The 18,262-nt window shown below is 47.7% G+C and overlaps 1 protein-coding gene across 1 annotated transcript in view; it reads right to left on the reverse strand.

Annotated features, from left to right (window-relative positions):
* LOC135214751 (nuclear cap-binding protein subunit 1-like) overlaps positions 1-16,110 on the reverse strand; it is a 365,385-nt gene extending 349,275 nt beyond the window's left edge. The window contains 1 exon segment of the mRNA XM_064249099.1: positions 15,947-16,110. Within this exon segment, the coding sequence (XP_064105169.1) occupies positions 15,947-15,983 (37 nt within the window). The 5' untranslated portion in view covers positions 15,984-16,110.
* Positions 16,111-18,262: the final 2,152 nt, after the last annotated feature.

The following is an 18,262-nucleotide window of genomic DNA, read 5'->3' on the forward strand; positions in this document are numbered from 1 at the left end:
TGAGTTGTGGTCCTTGGGTGTTGTGTTGTTGAGTTATGGTTGTGTTACTTGTTGTGTTAGTTTTTTTGTTGTTGTTGTTCTGTGTGTAGGTAAAAGTCATGTGTCCTCCTTATATTCTGTAGTGTAGAGAGGAAAGTGTGACTGAGGATGGGTTTGGCAGCTGGAGTGATTAGGTTTATGTGGGGGGGGGGGGATTTGCCCAGCAGTTTTGAAGGTTGTGATCCCGCCACAACGTTTGCTTGGTGGCCTCTGATTGGCTGGTACTGGGAGGTAGGGAGCTTGCTCAATGTGTCATATCTTTGTTTGAGGCTTAGAAAACTAGCAATATATTTATATTTCTTCATTTATCTCATGTTTTGCAAAAGATATGAAAGTTTTGATCATACCAAAGGACTTGGTATTAATTGTACAACTAAATAATCTTTTCTTGAAATCAATAAGATAAAACACAAAGGAATTACGAGTAAATTTGCAGAGAGAAACATTTCATTCTTTATACCTGTTTTTATTTATCATCGGATTTTGAAAAATTCATGCGATCAAGATAAAATAAAAATGTTATTGTTATAATACAATTAAGTTTGTTCATACTTACCTGGCAGATATATATAGCTGTATTTCTGACGTCCGACAGAATTTCAAAACTCGCGGCACACGTAGTGGGGCTGGCCAGGTGGGTAGTACCCCATTCCCGCCGCTGGGAGGCGGATGGATATCAGGAACCATTCCCATTTTCTGTTCATATTTATTCATGACCCTTGTCTCCTGAGGGGAGAGGGTGGGCACTCTAATTATATATATCTGCCAGGTAAGTATGAACAAACTTAAGAATTGTATTATAACAATAACATTGTTCATTCATGAAACTTACCTGTCAGAATATATATATAGCTGAATCCCACCTTCGGATGGTGGTAGTAGACCAGAATAGGATTTTTAGGAACTTAAATTAAGTAAAAGATTTACTTCTTGTTCCTTACCTGATAGCAAAGTAGACTCTGTGATTACTGTCACTAAAGCCTGCTTATGCTTTTATCAGAGTTGCCAGCCAGGTTTGGACCTGTAGTGCTGGTGCACTCTGGATGCTCTGTCAACGGGGACGTGACCACAATGTGACAAGACCATCTAGCCAAAACATATGGCAGTAACACAGCAAACCGACCACCACCTGACCACTAACCAAAAAACCCCTGACATTAACTACTAAGGAATGGGAGATTTCCACAGAAGATCTCACCATCACCAAAAACACAATAACAACTAACCTACTAAGCTAGGGATAGGGAGAGACTACCTTCAGCCCCCACAAAACTGTGTCTGCCGAAATGTAAGGCCCCAAAGAACTACAGTTCTCGTAAAATCGTTCTCACAATCCCGGAGGTAATGTGAGGCGAATACGGAATTGCTCCTCCAAAAGGTGCTATCAAGTATATCTTTGATAGACATATTCCTTTGGAAGGCAAGAGAAGTAGCTACGGCTCTGACTTCGTGAGCTTTCACTTTAAAGAGGCTCAAATCAGTTCTTCTGGCAAGATGAATGAGCCTCTTTAATGACGTCCCTCAAGAAGAAAGCAACAGCATTCTTCGACAACGGCAAATCTGGTCTCTTCACCGAGCACCAGAGATTACCTGAGGGACCTCTTATCTCTTTAGTCCTATTCACATAGAACTTGAGAGCCCTGACAGGGCACAGGGCTCTCCTCTGGTTCTTGACCCACGAGACTCGACATTCCTTTGATTTCAAAGCTCTTCGGCCAAGGATTAGACGGGTTCTCGTTCTTAGCCAAGAAAGATGGGCTCAACGAGCAGACAGCGTTGTCCCCCTTGAAGCCCACTAGCTACTGAACGCTTGGAATTTCACTAACTCTCTTCGTCGTCGCCAGAGAAGCTAGGAAAAGCATTTTTCTCGTCAAGTCCCTTGGAGAAGCTTCATGGAGAGGCTCAAAGGGACTTAGCATAAGATGTTTCAAAACCACATCGACATTCCATGAGGGCGGTCTTGCTTGTGGAATCTTGGTGGTTTCGAACGACCTTAAGAGATCGCAGATCCTTATTGTCGGAGAGGTCCAGTCCTCTGTGGCGAAAAACGGCAGACAACATACTCCTATAAACCTTTGATTGTAGGAACTGCCAATTTCTGCACATTTCTTAGATAGAGTAAGAATCTGCTATCTGATTCACAGAGGTCGTGGAAGAGGAAATTCCTTCCTTTTTGCACCATGCCCCTGAAGGAGGACCACTTAGACTGGTAGACAGCTCTTGAAGAGGCTCTTCGAGCATTAGCGATTGCTCTCGCAGCTGCCTTTGAAAAGCCTCCCGCTCTGGCCAACTTTTCGATAGTCTGAACGCAGTCAGAGCCAGAGCGGAGAGGTTTTGGTGAAACCTTTTGAAGTGAGGCTGTCTGAGTAGATCTCTCCTCCAGGGCAACGTTTCTTGGGAAGTCCACAAGGAATGTCATGACCTTCTGTAACCACTCTCTTGCTGGCCACATTGGGGGCAAATCAGTCAACCTTGTCCCTTCTGAAGCTGTGAACTTCCTCATTACGTCCCCCATGATCTGAATGGGGGAAAGGCGTAAAGATCCAGGTCTGTCCAGTTCCAGAGCAACGCGTCCACTGCAATTGCCCCTGGATCCAGAACCGGGGAGCAATACAGAGGAAGCCTCTTCGTCCTCGATGTAGCGAACAGGTCTACTAGAGGACGTCACAATGTCCATAATTGTTGACAGACTTCCTGGTGCAAGTCCATTCTGTTGGTATGAATCTGATTTCGTCGACTGAGAAGGTCCGCCCTGACATTCTGAACCCCTGCCACGAATCTTGTCAGGATCTTGATGCGCCTTGCGTCTGCCCATAGCAGAACTTCTTTCGCAAGAGAAAAGGGATCTGGAGTGAGTTCCTCCCTGATTCTTTAGATATGCAAGGGCTGTGGTGCTGTCTGAGTTGACTTGAACAACCATTGCTTGACAGTTTTGTCTTCGAAGAACTGCAGCGACAGGAATATCGCTGCCAGTTCCTTTACATTGAGTGCCAGGCTACCTGTTCCCTTCTCCAGGAGCCTGACACTTCCTCCCCCCCCAGTGTTGCTCCCCAACCGGAAATGGAAGCGTCTGAGAACAACACTAGGTCGGGTCTCAGAAGATTTAAGGAGAAGCCTCTCGTAACTTCTGAGGGTCGAGCCACCATCTTAAGTGGCCTTTTACCTTGTTTGAGATCCTTAGGATCGCATTCAGGTCCTCTTTCGACTTCCATTCTTACGCAAGGAAAAATTGAAGAGGCCTGAGGTGCAGTCTTCCCAGCGAGACAAAACTTTTCTAGCGAGGAAATGGTGCCAGCAGACTCATCCACTCCCTCACCGAACAAGCTTCTCTCTCTAGGAAGGCTGCGACTTTCTCTAACCCCAGTCGCTGACGTTCCTGGGATGGAAACGCCCGAAAAGCCACTGAATCCATCTGAATCCCCAGATACACAATGGACTGTGTCGGGGTCAGATGCGACTTTTCGGAGTTGACCAAAAGACCCAGAGACTTTGCTAGGGCTAACGTAAATTGAAGGTCCTTCAGACATTTCTGCCTCGACGACGCTCTGATCAGCCAATCGTCGAGGTAGAGGGATATCCTGATCCCTGACGAATGGAGCCACTTCGCTACATTCCTCATTATCATTGTGAAAACCATCGGGGCCGTGCTGAGACCGAAACAAAGGGCTCTGAATTGCCAAACCCTGTTGTCTAAGACGAATCTCAGGTACTTCCTTGAAAGAGGGTGGACGGGGACGTGGAAGTACGCGTCCTGCGGTCAGAGACACCATCCAGTCGCCAGGTCTCAAGGCTCCCAGCACCGACTGAGGCGTCTCCATTTTTGAACTTGATCTTTTCTACAAAAGATTGAGCCTGCTCACATCCAGGACTGGGCGCCCAACCTGACGACTGCTTCGGCACCAGGAAAATCCTGTTGTAGAAGCCCGGTGACTCCAGGTCCAAGACTTGTTCCACCGCTCTTTTTTCGACCATCTGGTCTAACAGATCGAAAAGAATACTTTTCTTCTCTCCCTGATAAGATGGAGAGAGGTCTCTGGGAGTTGATGTTAAAGGAGGAGGATGTAAAAAGGGGATCTTGTACCCGTGCTCTACGATCTTGAGAGTCCAAGGATCCGCCCCACTCTGCCTCCATGCCTCCGCAAAGAACTTCAGTCTGGCCCCGACTGGCGTCTGAAGGACAAGATCTTCATTTGGTGGTTTTTGGTTTTAAATGAAGCTCTTCCTCTCGAAAAAACCTCTCCCTCAAGGAGCTGCTCTCGATGGGGGTGCCCGCGAAAGGTTTGACTTTCTTCGGGGGTTTACTGAATGCAGATGTGGAAGGAACTGCTGGACGTCTTGAAGACTGTACCAAGAGGTCCTGGGTCGCCTTCTCTTGCAAACTCGTTGCAAAATCCTTACATAGCCTGGGGGAAGAGATGGTCCGAAAGAGGCGCAAAGAGCAATTCCGCTTTCTGAGCGTGAGAAACCGACTTAGCGGTAAAATTGCATAAGAGAGCTCTTTTCTTCAGGAAAGCAGTTCCAAAATGAGAAACTAGCTCCTCCGAACCATCCCTGACGGCCTTGTCCATACATGACAACACGCTGGACAGCTCCCCCAGACTGAGAGAATCAGGACTTCTAGACTGAAGGTCTAAAACTCCCAGGCACCAGTCTAAGAAATTAAAGACATTCAAGGTGCGAAGCAGTCCCTTCAGTGGTGGTCCGTCTGCCACAGGAGTCCAGGACACCTTAGCAGACGATAAGAGAGACCTCCTCTTAGCGTCCACTAACTGGAGAAGTCACCCAGAGCGGACGAAGGAACCTTTACTCCCACGTCCTCCTTGGTTTTCATACCAAATTCCTCCTTTCCCGGCGAGTCTAGAGGGAGGAAGGCGAAAGTGGTCTTGCCCCTGATCCTTCCTTCGAGACATGAAAATCTTGAAGTTTCTTGAAAGCCCTCTTGGTCGACAGTGATGTCTTCATTTCGACGAACTCAGGGGTCTTAACGGACTTGGAAGACGAAAGTTGAGAGGGAGGAGACCTAGGGGCTGCCGGCTGGAACTTCTCCCCGAAGGATGAACGTAACAGCCTGACAAGAACCTTATAGTCCGAGACAGCTGAAGCTACCGGAGGATCTTCTTCGACGGAACTCCCTGGACTACTAAGTTCCCCTTCCTCCCTAAGAGGAACTGGAGAACGTCCATCAGGAGAGGGCGTACGTCCAGCAGTCTCAAGCCTGAACAAAGACTTCCGTTGATTGGAAGTACCCGCTACAGGTACGGAATCGCCCTTACGACGATCCTTAGAAGGACGGACATCCTGCGAAAGAAGCACGGTCCTTAGAAGCAACGGGAAACTGTCTTAACAGACACGTCCCTACGAGAGGAAGCGCGAGCTTCCTGAGAGAGGCGCCAAAAGCGTCCTGCTTAGCCAAGCAAGCGTCCTGCTGAGCATCCTCAAAAGCGTCCCTGCCTCGTTCGAAAGCGTCCTGCTTCGAACGGCGAGCGTCCTGTCGAGAACGCAAAGCGTCCTGCTTCGAACGCCGAGCGTCTTGCCGAGCGTCCTCAACAGCGCCCTGCCGAGAGCGCAAAGCGTCCTGCTTCGAACGCCGAGCGTCCTGGCGAGCGTCCTCTACTGAGAGAGCGAAAGATCTACTCGGAGAACGAGAACGGTGACGATCCGGAGGTGGAGAGAGAGACGAACGAGACGAGAGAGAATGAGACTGCTTCCGTCCTCTTGAACGGGCAGGCTAACGTCCTTTCTACGCTTAGGCTCGACTGCTGCTGGGCGAGTCCTCTGAGCCATAAGCGACGTAATCTGGTCCTGAAGGGACACTAGGATATCCTTCGTAGGTGACGAAGGAGCAGAAGAAGGGGCAGGACTGACCCTGCGAGAAGGCGAGGGGCGAGGGGACGCCTCCTTCCTTCTAGCAGGTACAGCTACCTGCCTCTCAGGTGAACACGCCTGTGCGTGGAAACCAACGTCCTCGTCGGTAGAAACCCTACCTCTCTTCTGAGGAGGAAAGGCGTCATACGCATCCTCTGACGAAAGCGGAGACATAGGACGTAAAGCGTCCTCAAAACGAAAATGACAATTTGTCGAAAATTGCATTTTTCCTAACTATACAAACCTGAGGTCCTTTAACAATAGGAAGTAGCTAGCGGCAGCTGGAACGGTCGTAAGCTTCGAACAAGGGGAGAACGGTAGTTAACTGCTTGTCCGACAGTCGCGCGCCGCGCGACTGGGAGGTAAACAAATCACTTTTGCTTTTGGCCCATGCAAAATACGCAGAGTGAGGGGTGGCATGAGGAGGACTATATGTAAAGGACCTCAGGTTTGTATAGTTAGGAAAAATGCAATTTTCGACAAATTGTCATTTGTTCCGATACGTAATACAAACCATCGGTCCTTTAACAATAGGAAGACTCACTTCTTGGTGGAGGAATCTGAGTCTTTTGATGAAGCAGACTGGTGTTCGTCCATCCCTGGAATGCCTCCCTGGTCGTAAGAGCGAGGGAGGGTATCCAAAGCCTCTGTCCGATTGATCGGGGTGTGCACCGCAGGATCAATGGTCAGACCTCTGGGCCGAGTACTAAGAGAGAGGCAAGCGTATCTCTTCGTACCAGCAAGCAAGAACTTGTTCCTGTTTGCAAGAGGCAACATAAAGTATGGGTTGTCTCAAGCTGGCATCCACTTCCTCCCCCTTGTTGGAGGAAGTGGTGGATATATGCTCCTATCCCTAGTGAAAGGGATATGGATGGGGCTCTGTTGAGTAGCTCACCTGCATCTTGTCCTTATCCAGCAGGGTGACGACCGTGTCCCTCTAACCCACAGGTAGAGGGGAAGAAAAAGATGGGGAAGAGGAGCCAGTCACACTCTCATTCACCATCCATTCTTACGGTCACACCAGGACTCGATGCTGTTCAGCCTGCGAGGGTCTGGGTTCGCTACACAACGTGTTTGAGCAGCCACCACGGGTCCCAGGAAAAAGATCCAAGGACCGTGGGCAATACCCTCCCGAAGGTAGAAGGAAGGGCATGTGGTCTGGTTGGACCAGACCCCTGCCTTCATACCTGCGCCAAGGAGAAGTTCTTGTGGACAGGCATCAATCTCCTTCGCATCGAAGGCGGTGAAGTCCATTAGGGAGGGGATTGTGAACGACTCGAACCAATCGTCAGGGACCGAAGGGTTCTGAGTCTTCGCTACGAAGTTCGGTACGAAATCGAGCGTCACGGATCCCATCCCTGGGTGCCTGACTTCGCAGGAGAAGTCATGCAGTTCCTCAGAGGAAAAAGAAGGAAATAGTCGCATGACCTATCCCTCTTCTCTACTTCGGTGATGTCCAGTACCCATACTGGTCTGTCCGTTAGCAACGAAGTCTCTCGCCTCCTCCTATCCCCATGCAGCGAAGTTCTCGGTAGTGGATAGGACACCGACACTCCATGGTGGGTGTCAATGGTATGGGTACTGTGACAAGCTATTAAAACGAAGTAATGGTTGCTGTGTAACAACCGAAACTAAGTCAACAGCGTAATTCGTAACTGACTCGGGCGCTCTGACAGCTGCGACTGACTGCGTTCGGTAGGAGGCAAGTTGTCAAAGCATCCGAGTAAGTCACGTGACCTTCGCCTTTAAAGGGTTATGCCGAGACCACAAACAAATGATGTATTTGTTTGTCACCAATGCCGGACAGCGAGGTGATGATTCTCTTAAGGCATGTACCCAACAGGCGAAAGTCAATTGCCTTCTAGAGACCGAGGTCCCTGAAGGTAAAACATCTCATGTTTGTTGAATCTCAGCTAAGGAGAAACAACACTATGTACCGTTGAAGACGAAGGTAGATATTGAATGCAACCTACGTCTTCACATATGAATCGAGAGAAGGATCTCAAGATTCATAACCTGTTGCTTACAAATGACTGAAAACGCTAACCGCTATTTCATTGCTGTCCGGTGAGAAGTCTTAGTTGCAATGAAAGCGGGGCGTTCTTCGGTAATGAAAACACAGGTGAAAGCCGCCTGAAGAACTGCTTCTCATGGGCTGAACATTTGGAGGTAGAGCTGTCAGGTCGGAGAGTAGGCGATGTCTTCTGACACATCTTGTAATTCGGGTTGAACAATGAACAATTGTACACCTACGAATACGAGATATTTTTGAAGACAAACTCAGATGTCTGCAAAATCATTCGCATTATCGCAGTGCGATGCAGCGGGAGACTTGTACAGACTTCTGTTACCGTGCGGTAAAACAGAAAGATGAAAGAGTCCAAGAGATATCTCTGTTGAAAATTCTCGCAATGTCGAAGGCGATGGAATCTAGCGTCACCGCAGTAGATGGTCCTTCATTATTGCGAGAATCCCCGTTAATCAGAGACCTAAGTCCATGATTGTTAGGCAGAGATACGGTTCGGTAGTCAATCAAGCAGGGGAGAGAGAGACATACATGACCGTGAAATCTCGGAGGCCCAGCTGATACTGAGCTGCTATCAGGCAGTTCAATACGCAGTGGTTGAGCCTGCTGACTCGTCATCCGAGTTGCCAGTAATCCATTATTCCACGAAGGAATGCGTTCGGCTAGAAAACTACCGAGCATAAAAGATATGCTCGGGCAATTATATTTAGGCGAAACGAATTTCGGTAAATATAAAAGTTGAAAAGGTGTTGTCGTGACAAAAACCATAAGTATATAAAATTGAAACTGAAAACTCCTGGGAGGTTGCAGGCAACCCGAGTTGCAGTTCCATTAGAATACTTCTCGTTCTAAGTCGCAATCCGTAGAATAACTAGGATATGCGCCTACCCCTCGGACAATTCAACTGCTTAGCAGAATCATGTCGCGAGGTTAATATACGTAGTATATTTGTAGGATTCTGAACAACGATCTCATCCTAAATTCTCTTTCCTTCAAGAAAACAAAATAAGGATTGGAGATCGACCACCTTCAGTTCTCTATCAAAGAGAGTGAAGGAGAAGTCTTCCTCGAAGGAAAGCTTCAATGGTGAACAGAATACTAAGACGATAGTTCAAGCCAAACTGGATATTCCCGTCCGATCTCCTCTATTCCAGGTTGGTCGCCTACTGTGAGATAGTTCTTTCAGCAGCAGTCTTCTTTACAATGCTAGAAATTACAGGAATTCGAGCATAGGCGAGGTTCCCGATTATCGTGTAACATATCGGGGAGTTCTCGTCTCGCTCACTTTGGACCGTGGTCTCGCGTAAGTGTTTGAAGATCGTAAAAAACTCGAACACTCTGAATGCGCTAGAAATTCCGTAGAATTCTAAGCAGTCTGCGAAACCCCACCGAATTCGTCAAACGATATCGGCTGGTGGTCCTCTCGATTCCCGTAGAAATCGAGAATGGAGCAGGATTCCTCCTCAACGACCGGGGCTTACGTCAGGTAGGACCCGAAGGTCCCTCCGGTAGCGCAGTCCCGAACGTGGGATCCTACAAAGAAATCTCTGTAGGATCCTTCCCCTTTCCCTCGTAGCCGTAAGGAGGGAGGGAATGGGGAAGGAATTGGATACTCGCTCGCCTTCCCAGTGGAACTAGCAGTTGGAGAGAGTAGGAGCAGCCATCGCCTTGCGGCGATGGCCTCTCAGAGTCTGGGAAAACGTATCGTCAGGAGAAAACGTTTTACCCCGCGGAGGGTTACGAACTCTCACTGCAGGTAAGGGTCTGCCGCCACTGTGAACGTCGTCTGGTGGGGCTGATCGACACCTGCAGGAGAGAGCCGATACCGTCCTCCGACTCATTCCAGTCCTCGTCGAGGTCGAAACCTCTCAGGAGGACCGAAGGACGTATTTAAATACGGTGTCCGAAGACACGTAGAAAACGCCGCTGTCGCAGTAGAGGAGGTGGAAGTAGCTTGATCGACCGGCCAGAACTGAGAGAGCCTTCTTGTCCGGAGACGAGAGACACTGGTTCGAGACAGAATCGGCAAGCTCCGATCGCGGCAGACCCACCGTCGGTTTGGGTTCCCTCTCGGGCCCCCAAACGACTCGAGCAGAGACGTGGGCTCTGCTGGTGGGAGCGGCAATCCTTCCGCAGGGTCATTATGCTGACGAATCAGCTTAATGACTTCTGCAAATTCCTCTGTATCTCGGGAGTAACCGCGTCTTGCGGAGTAGGACCGTCCAGTCCCTCCAACAAGAACAGATCCTAGATACTCCTCCTTCAGAAGGAGGAAGAGCGGCAGACCCCTGACGGTCGCCTCCAGCTAATTGCGCGTATGTCCTGGTCGGTCTAGAACCGTGCCTGGTCCATACGGCGTCATAGCGGGGAGGTCGCGAGCGGCGCACCTCTCGCGATCACTCATAGGTACCTTGCTCCTCCCGGCGTAGCCCGAGGAGGTTGAAGGTACAGGAGAGGCAGACCTGACGCTCCCCCCTAGCTCGCTGGCAGGACCCGCGTGCTTGGAGGGCTGCTGCTGATCGTCAACCCGCGGTGGCGATCGAGCAGCATGCCTAGCCTTGCCGCTCGCCTGAGGCGAGAGGCTTGGCTGAGAACGTCGACGCTGATCTCTAGCGTCAGGCGAGCTGTTGCTGGTTACCGTCTCCGCCCGGTCCCGATGGGAGCGGCGTCAGGTGACCTGCTAGGCTCGCTGTCACGGTGAGACCGGCGAGCGTCCTCTCGGCGCGTCGAGCCACTGGTACCAGCCGTGGCTGGTACCGACGCCGCGGGGACCCCTTCCTCGCCTCACCCGTTATGGGAGAGGCAGACCTGACGCTCCCCCCTCGCTCGCTGGCAGGACCAGCGTGCGTGGAGGGCTGCTGCTGATCGTCCAACACCCGCGGTGACGGTCGAGCAGCAGGCCTAGCCTTACCGCTCGCCTGGGGCGATGGGCTCGGCTGAGAAACGTCGAGACCGATCTCTAGCGTCAGGCGAGCTGCTGCTGGTCACGACCTCCGCCCGGTCCCATCGGGAGCGGCGGACGGGGGTGACCTGCTAGGCTCTGTATCGCGTCGAGACCCGGCCAGCGTCCTCTCGGCGCGTCGAGTCGCTGGTACCAGCCGTGGCTGGTACCGGCGCCGCGGGACTCCTTTCCTCGCCTCAACCCGTGGCTGATCAGCGACCGTCACATTAGCCCGAGCAGCCAGTTGATCGCTGCGAGAGCGTCCACTGGCCTGGCGAGAGTCGTGTGCACGACTCTCGCCAGTCTTCTGCTCCGCGCCGCTGTCTTGACGGCGAGCGAGCTCGGGCGTCAAAACTTTGGCTGGACGGTCTCTTGAAGAGCGTCCACTCGGTGCTTCTCGCGAACGAGAAGCGGCCGAGACGGAACCTGGTTTAGCGGCAGACCCGCTAGCACCAGGTGAGGACGCACCAGCCGAGCTGGTGTCCCTCTGGTCCCCGTCGACTTCTTTGCAGAAGAAGCGACGGGCCCCGTTCCCGAAGGAACAGGAGGACCAGCAGAAAGAGCTCCCCAGCTCGCCTGAGCGAGCCGGGCCCTTAGAAGATCCCGAAGGAGTCTCTTAGGGGGGAAGGAGGCAACCTTCTTCTTCTTCGGCTGTTTGGCCTTAGAAGTCGAAGGGGAAGGAGAGGCAGCGGACGACGAAGAAGACGACGACGACACCTTCTTCCTCTTCCTCTTCTTCTTCGCCAGGCTCCGCAGGACAGACGTCAGGTCTTCCATCCAGGAGGGAGCCGGGGCAGTTGCCGAAGCAACAGGGCCCGACTGCACCTGTCCGGAAAGACCTGAGACTGTGACAGCATCACCAACAGCAGGAACAACAGGAACAGGTCCAGGAACAGCAGGAACATCTGAAAGTGAATGAGCAGCAGGCACCTGATCTGAAAGGGAATGAGCGGCTGGGACAGCAACCGGTACGGCAGGCACGGCAGGTACCACAGGAGAGACAGGCGTCCTGTCGGCAGCTACCGTCATCCTCGGAAAAACACTGGCGGCAGGTCCAGGGGGGTACTCTTTGGGCAGCGGCAGTCCGGGGTCGGCAATACAAGAACCCAGGTGGCGGTGGCACCGTCCTGATTGGCACGGCAGGAATTGGTTCTGGATTGCAGCCGTGGGTGTTACCGACATGACATGTGGTGTGACACCAGGTGCGGTGACTTCTCCTATGCTGGTGTCGAGATTGTGGTTGTGTAGTGGTTTACCTGTATCATGAGTGACCACTGCCGACCCCGCCAACCGCTGAATCAAACCCCTGCAGTCCCAGCGACTCCCACACCTGTCCCAGGTCGTCCTCGCTGATGGCAAACCTGCGGAAGCAACAGTCGGTTAGTTAGAGGGGCGTTCCTCGCGCCTGGGGGGAGAGAAACCCACCCAGAGCGGACGGAAGACCCCGAGTACAACTGGACGTCCGTTACCAAAGGAGTCACTGGACTTTCCGATGACTTCTTGTGGACTCGTACAGCACCCACTGCGCCTCTGACGAATGCATACAGTTACACAGGGCTCGTTGCGGGAGCACTCTCGCCCCCGACAACGAGTACAAAACCTCGTGAGGATCTACATCTACATCCAAGGTCGTCTCCCACGGATGTAGCACCTGCGGTAACATAGATAGATTAGTAAGAGGGGTTCCCTCACGCACGGGGGGAAGACATGCCCCACCCCGAACGCAAGGAAGACCCCAAATACAAATACAATGAAGAAGCTGAGCGGGGGCAGGAAGGAAGACGAAGAATCGGCTACCAAAGGGGTCGCGGGAGAGCTTTCCGACGACTTCCTGGCAGACCTTCGCTTCCCCCAACCCCCGCACAGCAGTGAAAGTAATATGAAAATGAAACAGAATACTGCCTTGCGATTCACTTCAATAGAACTTGGAGAAAAGATCAATTCCCGGTAAGAACGGAAACTTGATCCAATAATATGATGCTATCATAAAATATATATGAAAATGAAAACAGAATACTGCACTGCGATTTCATTTCACATAAAAAATCGTAAGGATCAATTCCCGGGTAAGAACGAAAATTGATCCAGATTAAATTCATGCAATCAATAAAAGAAAATGAAAAGAATATTGCAATTGCGAATCCACATTTCATTGCATTCTATTATACAAAATTCAAAAGTTCGTGCCGAGCGCAATCACACTCTCGGTAACGAACGCACAGGGCAAAATATAATGAAAAAAGTACTTACATTTTTCAATTACACCCTTTCGCCCAAATACATGACTCGGGCGCGAGCGCGACCGCCCTCGGCACCGAGACATAATTCAAGGGTTCATAATTAGTAATGAAAATGAAAAACAGTGTACTTACAGTTTCATTTTCAGTCAAACAAACCATTAGTAGAAAACACAATATAAACAAAGCATACGACGATGAAGCGGGCAGAGAGCGATGACGAAAACACGTCCTTCACACCCGCGGCCGAAAGCAAAAGTGATTTGTTTACCTCCCAGTCGCGCGGCGCGCGACTGTCCGACAAGCAGTTAACTACCGTCTTCCTCCCCTGTTCGAAGCTTACGACCGTTCCAGCTGCCGCTAGCTACTTCCTATTGTTAAACGGACCGATGGTTTGTATTACGTATCGGAACAAAGTCCTTTTCAAAACGGACGCGAGTCTCTCCAAGCGCTCCACCCCTTGCGCGGGGAGGACGCTTCGGAGGACGAAAAAGCAATCTTTCAGGACACGCGCTCGTGCGCGCTCCTTGGCAGCCTGGGATTTAGCAACAAGGCCTGCCGAAGGGACGCCAGATCGGTGGGGAGCCCCCGTAACCCTCTTGCGGCTTTCGACATACCCACATCCCTGAGTCCTGGGAGTCCGATAGAGGTCTAGGCCTAGAGGCATATGGGGGCCGATCTGATGCCCCCTCCACACACTAGGGGCACTAACACAAAACTTTCACAGGGCCAGTTTCTAAGGCCAAAACTTTCGATTCAAGAGCGCGAATAGACTAGACTCAAGAATCAGAGAAAGGGTGTTACCTTCTCCACACAGCACTGGGGCCCGAAGCAACAAAACAGGATGGATTAGGTTGAGCAAAATCTACCGGTGTTAGAGGAGGAGAAATGTTACATTCCTTACCTTTCGTAGAACTGCTCTTGGAGGAAGACTCGACCTCCTGACTCTATCGCGCTCCAATTTACGTCGATAGGTCTCTACATCATTCATTTCATCATCAACCAAATCCTTGCATTCATTGCACCGATCATCAACCAAGCAAACATGCCCCCTGCATTCCATACAAACTGTGTGAGGATCAACTGAAGGTTTAAGAAGCCTCACCTTACATTCACTCCTCACACACACTCTGAAACTTCCAGTACTTGATCCCGACATCATGTACACAGAAAAGCCAATCCAAAATCAAAAACCAATCCACTATTACGCGTGCCAATCCAACAATCCAGAAGTCGATACCAAAAGACAATCCAGATAATTTAAAGCGAGATAAATCAAAAATCCTAGACGGAGGTACTGTAAACAGTTGTTTCCAGCACCGGCGACAGAAAAATTATGAACAGAAAATGGGAATGGTTCCTGATATCCGCCTCCCAGCGGCGGGAATGGGTACTACCACCTGGCCGCCCCACTGCGTGTGCCGCGAGTTTTGAAATTCTGTCGGACGTCAGAAATACAGCTATATATATATCTGACAGGTAAGTTTCATGAACAAATGTGTGTTTTCATACAATAAAATCACCCTAAATATGTTGGTGCTTTCATATTTTAAATGCATGTAATATGTGAAGAGAAAATGAAGAATATGTCTATTCATGTTGTATCCATGCTTGACTCAGCCAGAAAGGAAGTCAATCTTTTTTCATTCTTTATTACTTCACTGAGATAATTATTTCATATCACTCAAATAAGTCTCTGATATCTCTTTCGTTTGAAAATATTTTCATATAATAAAATTAGAAACTATTCTGATACAACCTGATTAAAGCTTAGGTTGAGTTGAAGAGTGCTAAGTCTGTCCCCAGACTTCAACTTCTCTGCTGGACTGAATTCCCCGCGGCCCTCCTAGATCTGAGCTAATGATACCAGATGCATCCATCTGATTATTATTATTATTGTTTCCCTTATCAGATACGTCCAGACATACTATATGATATTGGATTGAAAATGTTCGACAGGCATAATGGGCATTCTGTGTATTTAGTTACAGAAAATTTAATGATATAACATAGTAAAAATAGTTGAAACTGCAACCTCTTATATCGCTAATTGACAACTCAAATCTCTTGCCGAGACAACAAACACAACAATGTATTGCAGATCATATTCTATCGGCAATACAGTCAAACTCTAATCATTTACAGACGCAGCATAATGACATTCTTCATTATCTCCTCACATAGTAGGTTACACGCATCTAAAATCTGAAAGCACCAGCGTGCTATTCAGGGTGAATTTGTTGTATGAAAACACAAGATTTATTTGATCCTGATCACATTAATGATGCAAAATCCAATGATAAGTAAAAACAGGTCTAAATATAAACATATTGCTAGTTTTCTAAGCCACTGACGAAAATAATGAGACAGAACGAGTGGCCTACCTACTGGCACCAGCCAATCTGAGGCCGCCAAACAAATGTCTCAAGGGCACAGGAATCTACCTTAAGTGAATTGATTATACTAGCTAGTAGTTGCACATATGGAGTGTTGCATAATTTGTTCTACCTACTACCTAGCCTACCTACATCTTTTTCTTAAAGTCAATAGAAATTTAGGTAGGCTAGGTACACTCAACTGGGTAGCCTTTGCGCGTACCTACCAGTGACCTAGATGAGTTCCAACGCTACACTAGGCCATTCTACAGTTGTCGCCTTAGCCAGAAATAGCAAAAATACTGAAAGGCAGCACCTACTAATTCACAAATCTCGGAGCACAGCCTCTGTTCGTTAGCTTATGGGGTCGAAAGCCTAGCTAGCCAACAGGCCGGTAGCCTAACCTCGTCTGCCTATCACATATCTTTCTTCTAGGTTTTTTTGTAAAACGATCATCACTTACCGTAATCCGACATTTCATCGAACTTTCGACGACTCATTTTGCTGTTTTTTCTCTGTCTAGTGTGTTATTACAGAATATGAAAAGGATTCTTTTGACACGTTCACTTGCGTGACAGCAGCTCGCAACGGTATATTGTTGTCGAGTGTCGACTCCGAGTCGACTTGTCGTGGGATTCTTCTTCTTATCGTAAGCATGACCTGGCGGCAAACCATAGTCAGTGTTATAATTTTGTTACAGAACTCCAAACCGTACGTAAAGTATAGATCATAAAGTGCTACTTTCAAGATCATATTTTTATGTCTAAGCAGAAAAAATCACAAAATGGAAATAAACAAGCAAATCACCGAAGCATGTATCCCTGTAGCTAGTGGAAAAACTGATGGCAAATTTAATGAAACTGAAGAATCAACAGTCAGAACCTTTGATGGACACGTATTTGGTTGGATATCACAACATAGAATATGGAAACGATTATATTATTGAATGAATGGACACTTATGCGTTACTGTACTGACATCTTATGTGCATAGGAGTCTATTCATTAGAAAAAATGCAACAAATTATTTGTCAATGAAATGTAGACAAATGGTGAGGACTGAGGAAAGGATGCATCGTAAGAGTTGGATATATATATATATATATATATATATATATATATATATATATATATCTATATATATATATATATATATATATATATTATATATATATATATATATATATATATATATATATATAGAATATATATATATATATATTATATATATATATATACATATATATATATATATATTAATAATAATAATAATAAAAGAAACCCTTCAAAACGACAAAATGTAGAAACTTAATGTTATATTACGAGATAAAAGAGTTAGGCACAGAAGAGATTTTAATTATAAAATTTCTAAAGGTTTGCTCGGCTTCCTTTCCCCTTTCTTAGGTAGACTTTCTTCCGGTCACATTAAACATTCTGAAGATTTCTGTATCAAATTCAAAGCAGTACATATAGTACCACTTCACAACTTAAGACTTTTAAGCTTGGATGTAGGTTCTTTATCCACAAAAGTACCGGTAAATGATGTTTTACAGTTTTTGAGAGTAAAATTAGCCCCCTATCAGATCATTTCCCGCTAGCCCTAGATAATGAATAAAGTTAGTTGAATTATATGTGTCAAATAATGTCTTTTCATTCACGTTGTCATTCTATTAAGAAAAAAAAATTTGAGTGCAGCACGGGCAGCGCCCTTTATGCCCAGTTTTAGCCAGTCTATACATGAAATATTGTGAAAATATGATAATAAATTTTATAAAATCTAAAGACGTGATGTCTATATAACCCCCTCGGTGTCTGTGGAAAAAAAAGGATTCAAGTTGAGTGACTATAAATGTTCCATAGCCATAAATTCGTCCTGAAGTTGTGTGACATAAAACATTAAAGGCTTTGTTTTCCAGATCTGTTTTCGACATCAACTATGATAAAGTGGTTTTTTATATCTTCTTCACTGAGGATACAGAAACTGTAGACTGCTCTGTTGTAGTTTTGTAGTTCATAGACTCATCTGATTATTATTATTATTATTATTATTATTTTTATTTTATTTTATTTTTTTTTGCTCAATCACAGTCCTCCAATTCGACTGGGTGGTATTTATAGTGTGGGGTTCCGGGTTGCATCCTGCCTCCTTAGGAGTCCATCACTTTTCTTACTATGTGCGCCGTTTCTAGATCACAGGCTCTTCTGCATGAGTCCTGGAGCTACTTCAGCTCTAGTTTTTTCTAGATTCCTTTTCAGGGATCTTGGGATCGTGCCTAGTGCTCCTATGATTATGGGTACGATTTCCACTGGCATATCCCATATCCTTCTTATTTCTATTTTCAGATCTTGATACTTATCCATTTTTTCCCTCTCTTTCTCTTCAACTCTGGTGTCCCATGGTATTGCGACATCAATGAGTGATACTGTCCTTCCTTGACTTTGTCAATCAACGTCACGTCTGGTCTGTTTGCACGTATCACACTATCCGTCCTGATACCATAGTCCCCAGAGGATCTTTGCGTGATCGTTTTCTATCACTCTCAGGTTGGTGCTCGTACCACTTATTACTGCAAGGTAGCTGATGTTTCTTGCACAGGCTCCAGTGGAGGGCTTTTGCCACTGAATCATGCCTCTTTTTGTACTGGTTCTGTCCAAGTGCCGGGCATTCGCTTGCTATGTGGTTTATGGTTTCATTTTTCGTATTGCACTTCCTACATATGGGAGAGATGTTATTTCCATCTATCGTTCTTTGAACATATCTGGTTCTTAGGGCCTGATCT

Source organism: Macrobrachium nipponense, chromosome 46 (genome assembly GCF_015104395.2).
Source record: "Macrobrachium nipponense isolate FS-2020 chromosome 46, ASM1510439v2, whole genome shotgun sequence".
Taxonomy (NCBI): domain Eukaryota; kingdom Metazoa; phylum Arthropoda; class Malacostraca; order Decapoda; family Palaemonidae; genus Macrobrachium; species Macrobrachium nipponense.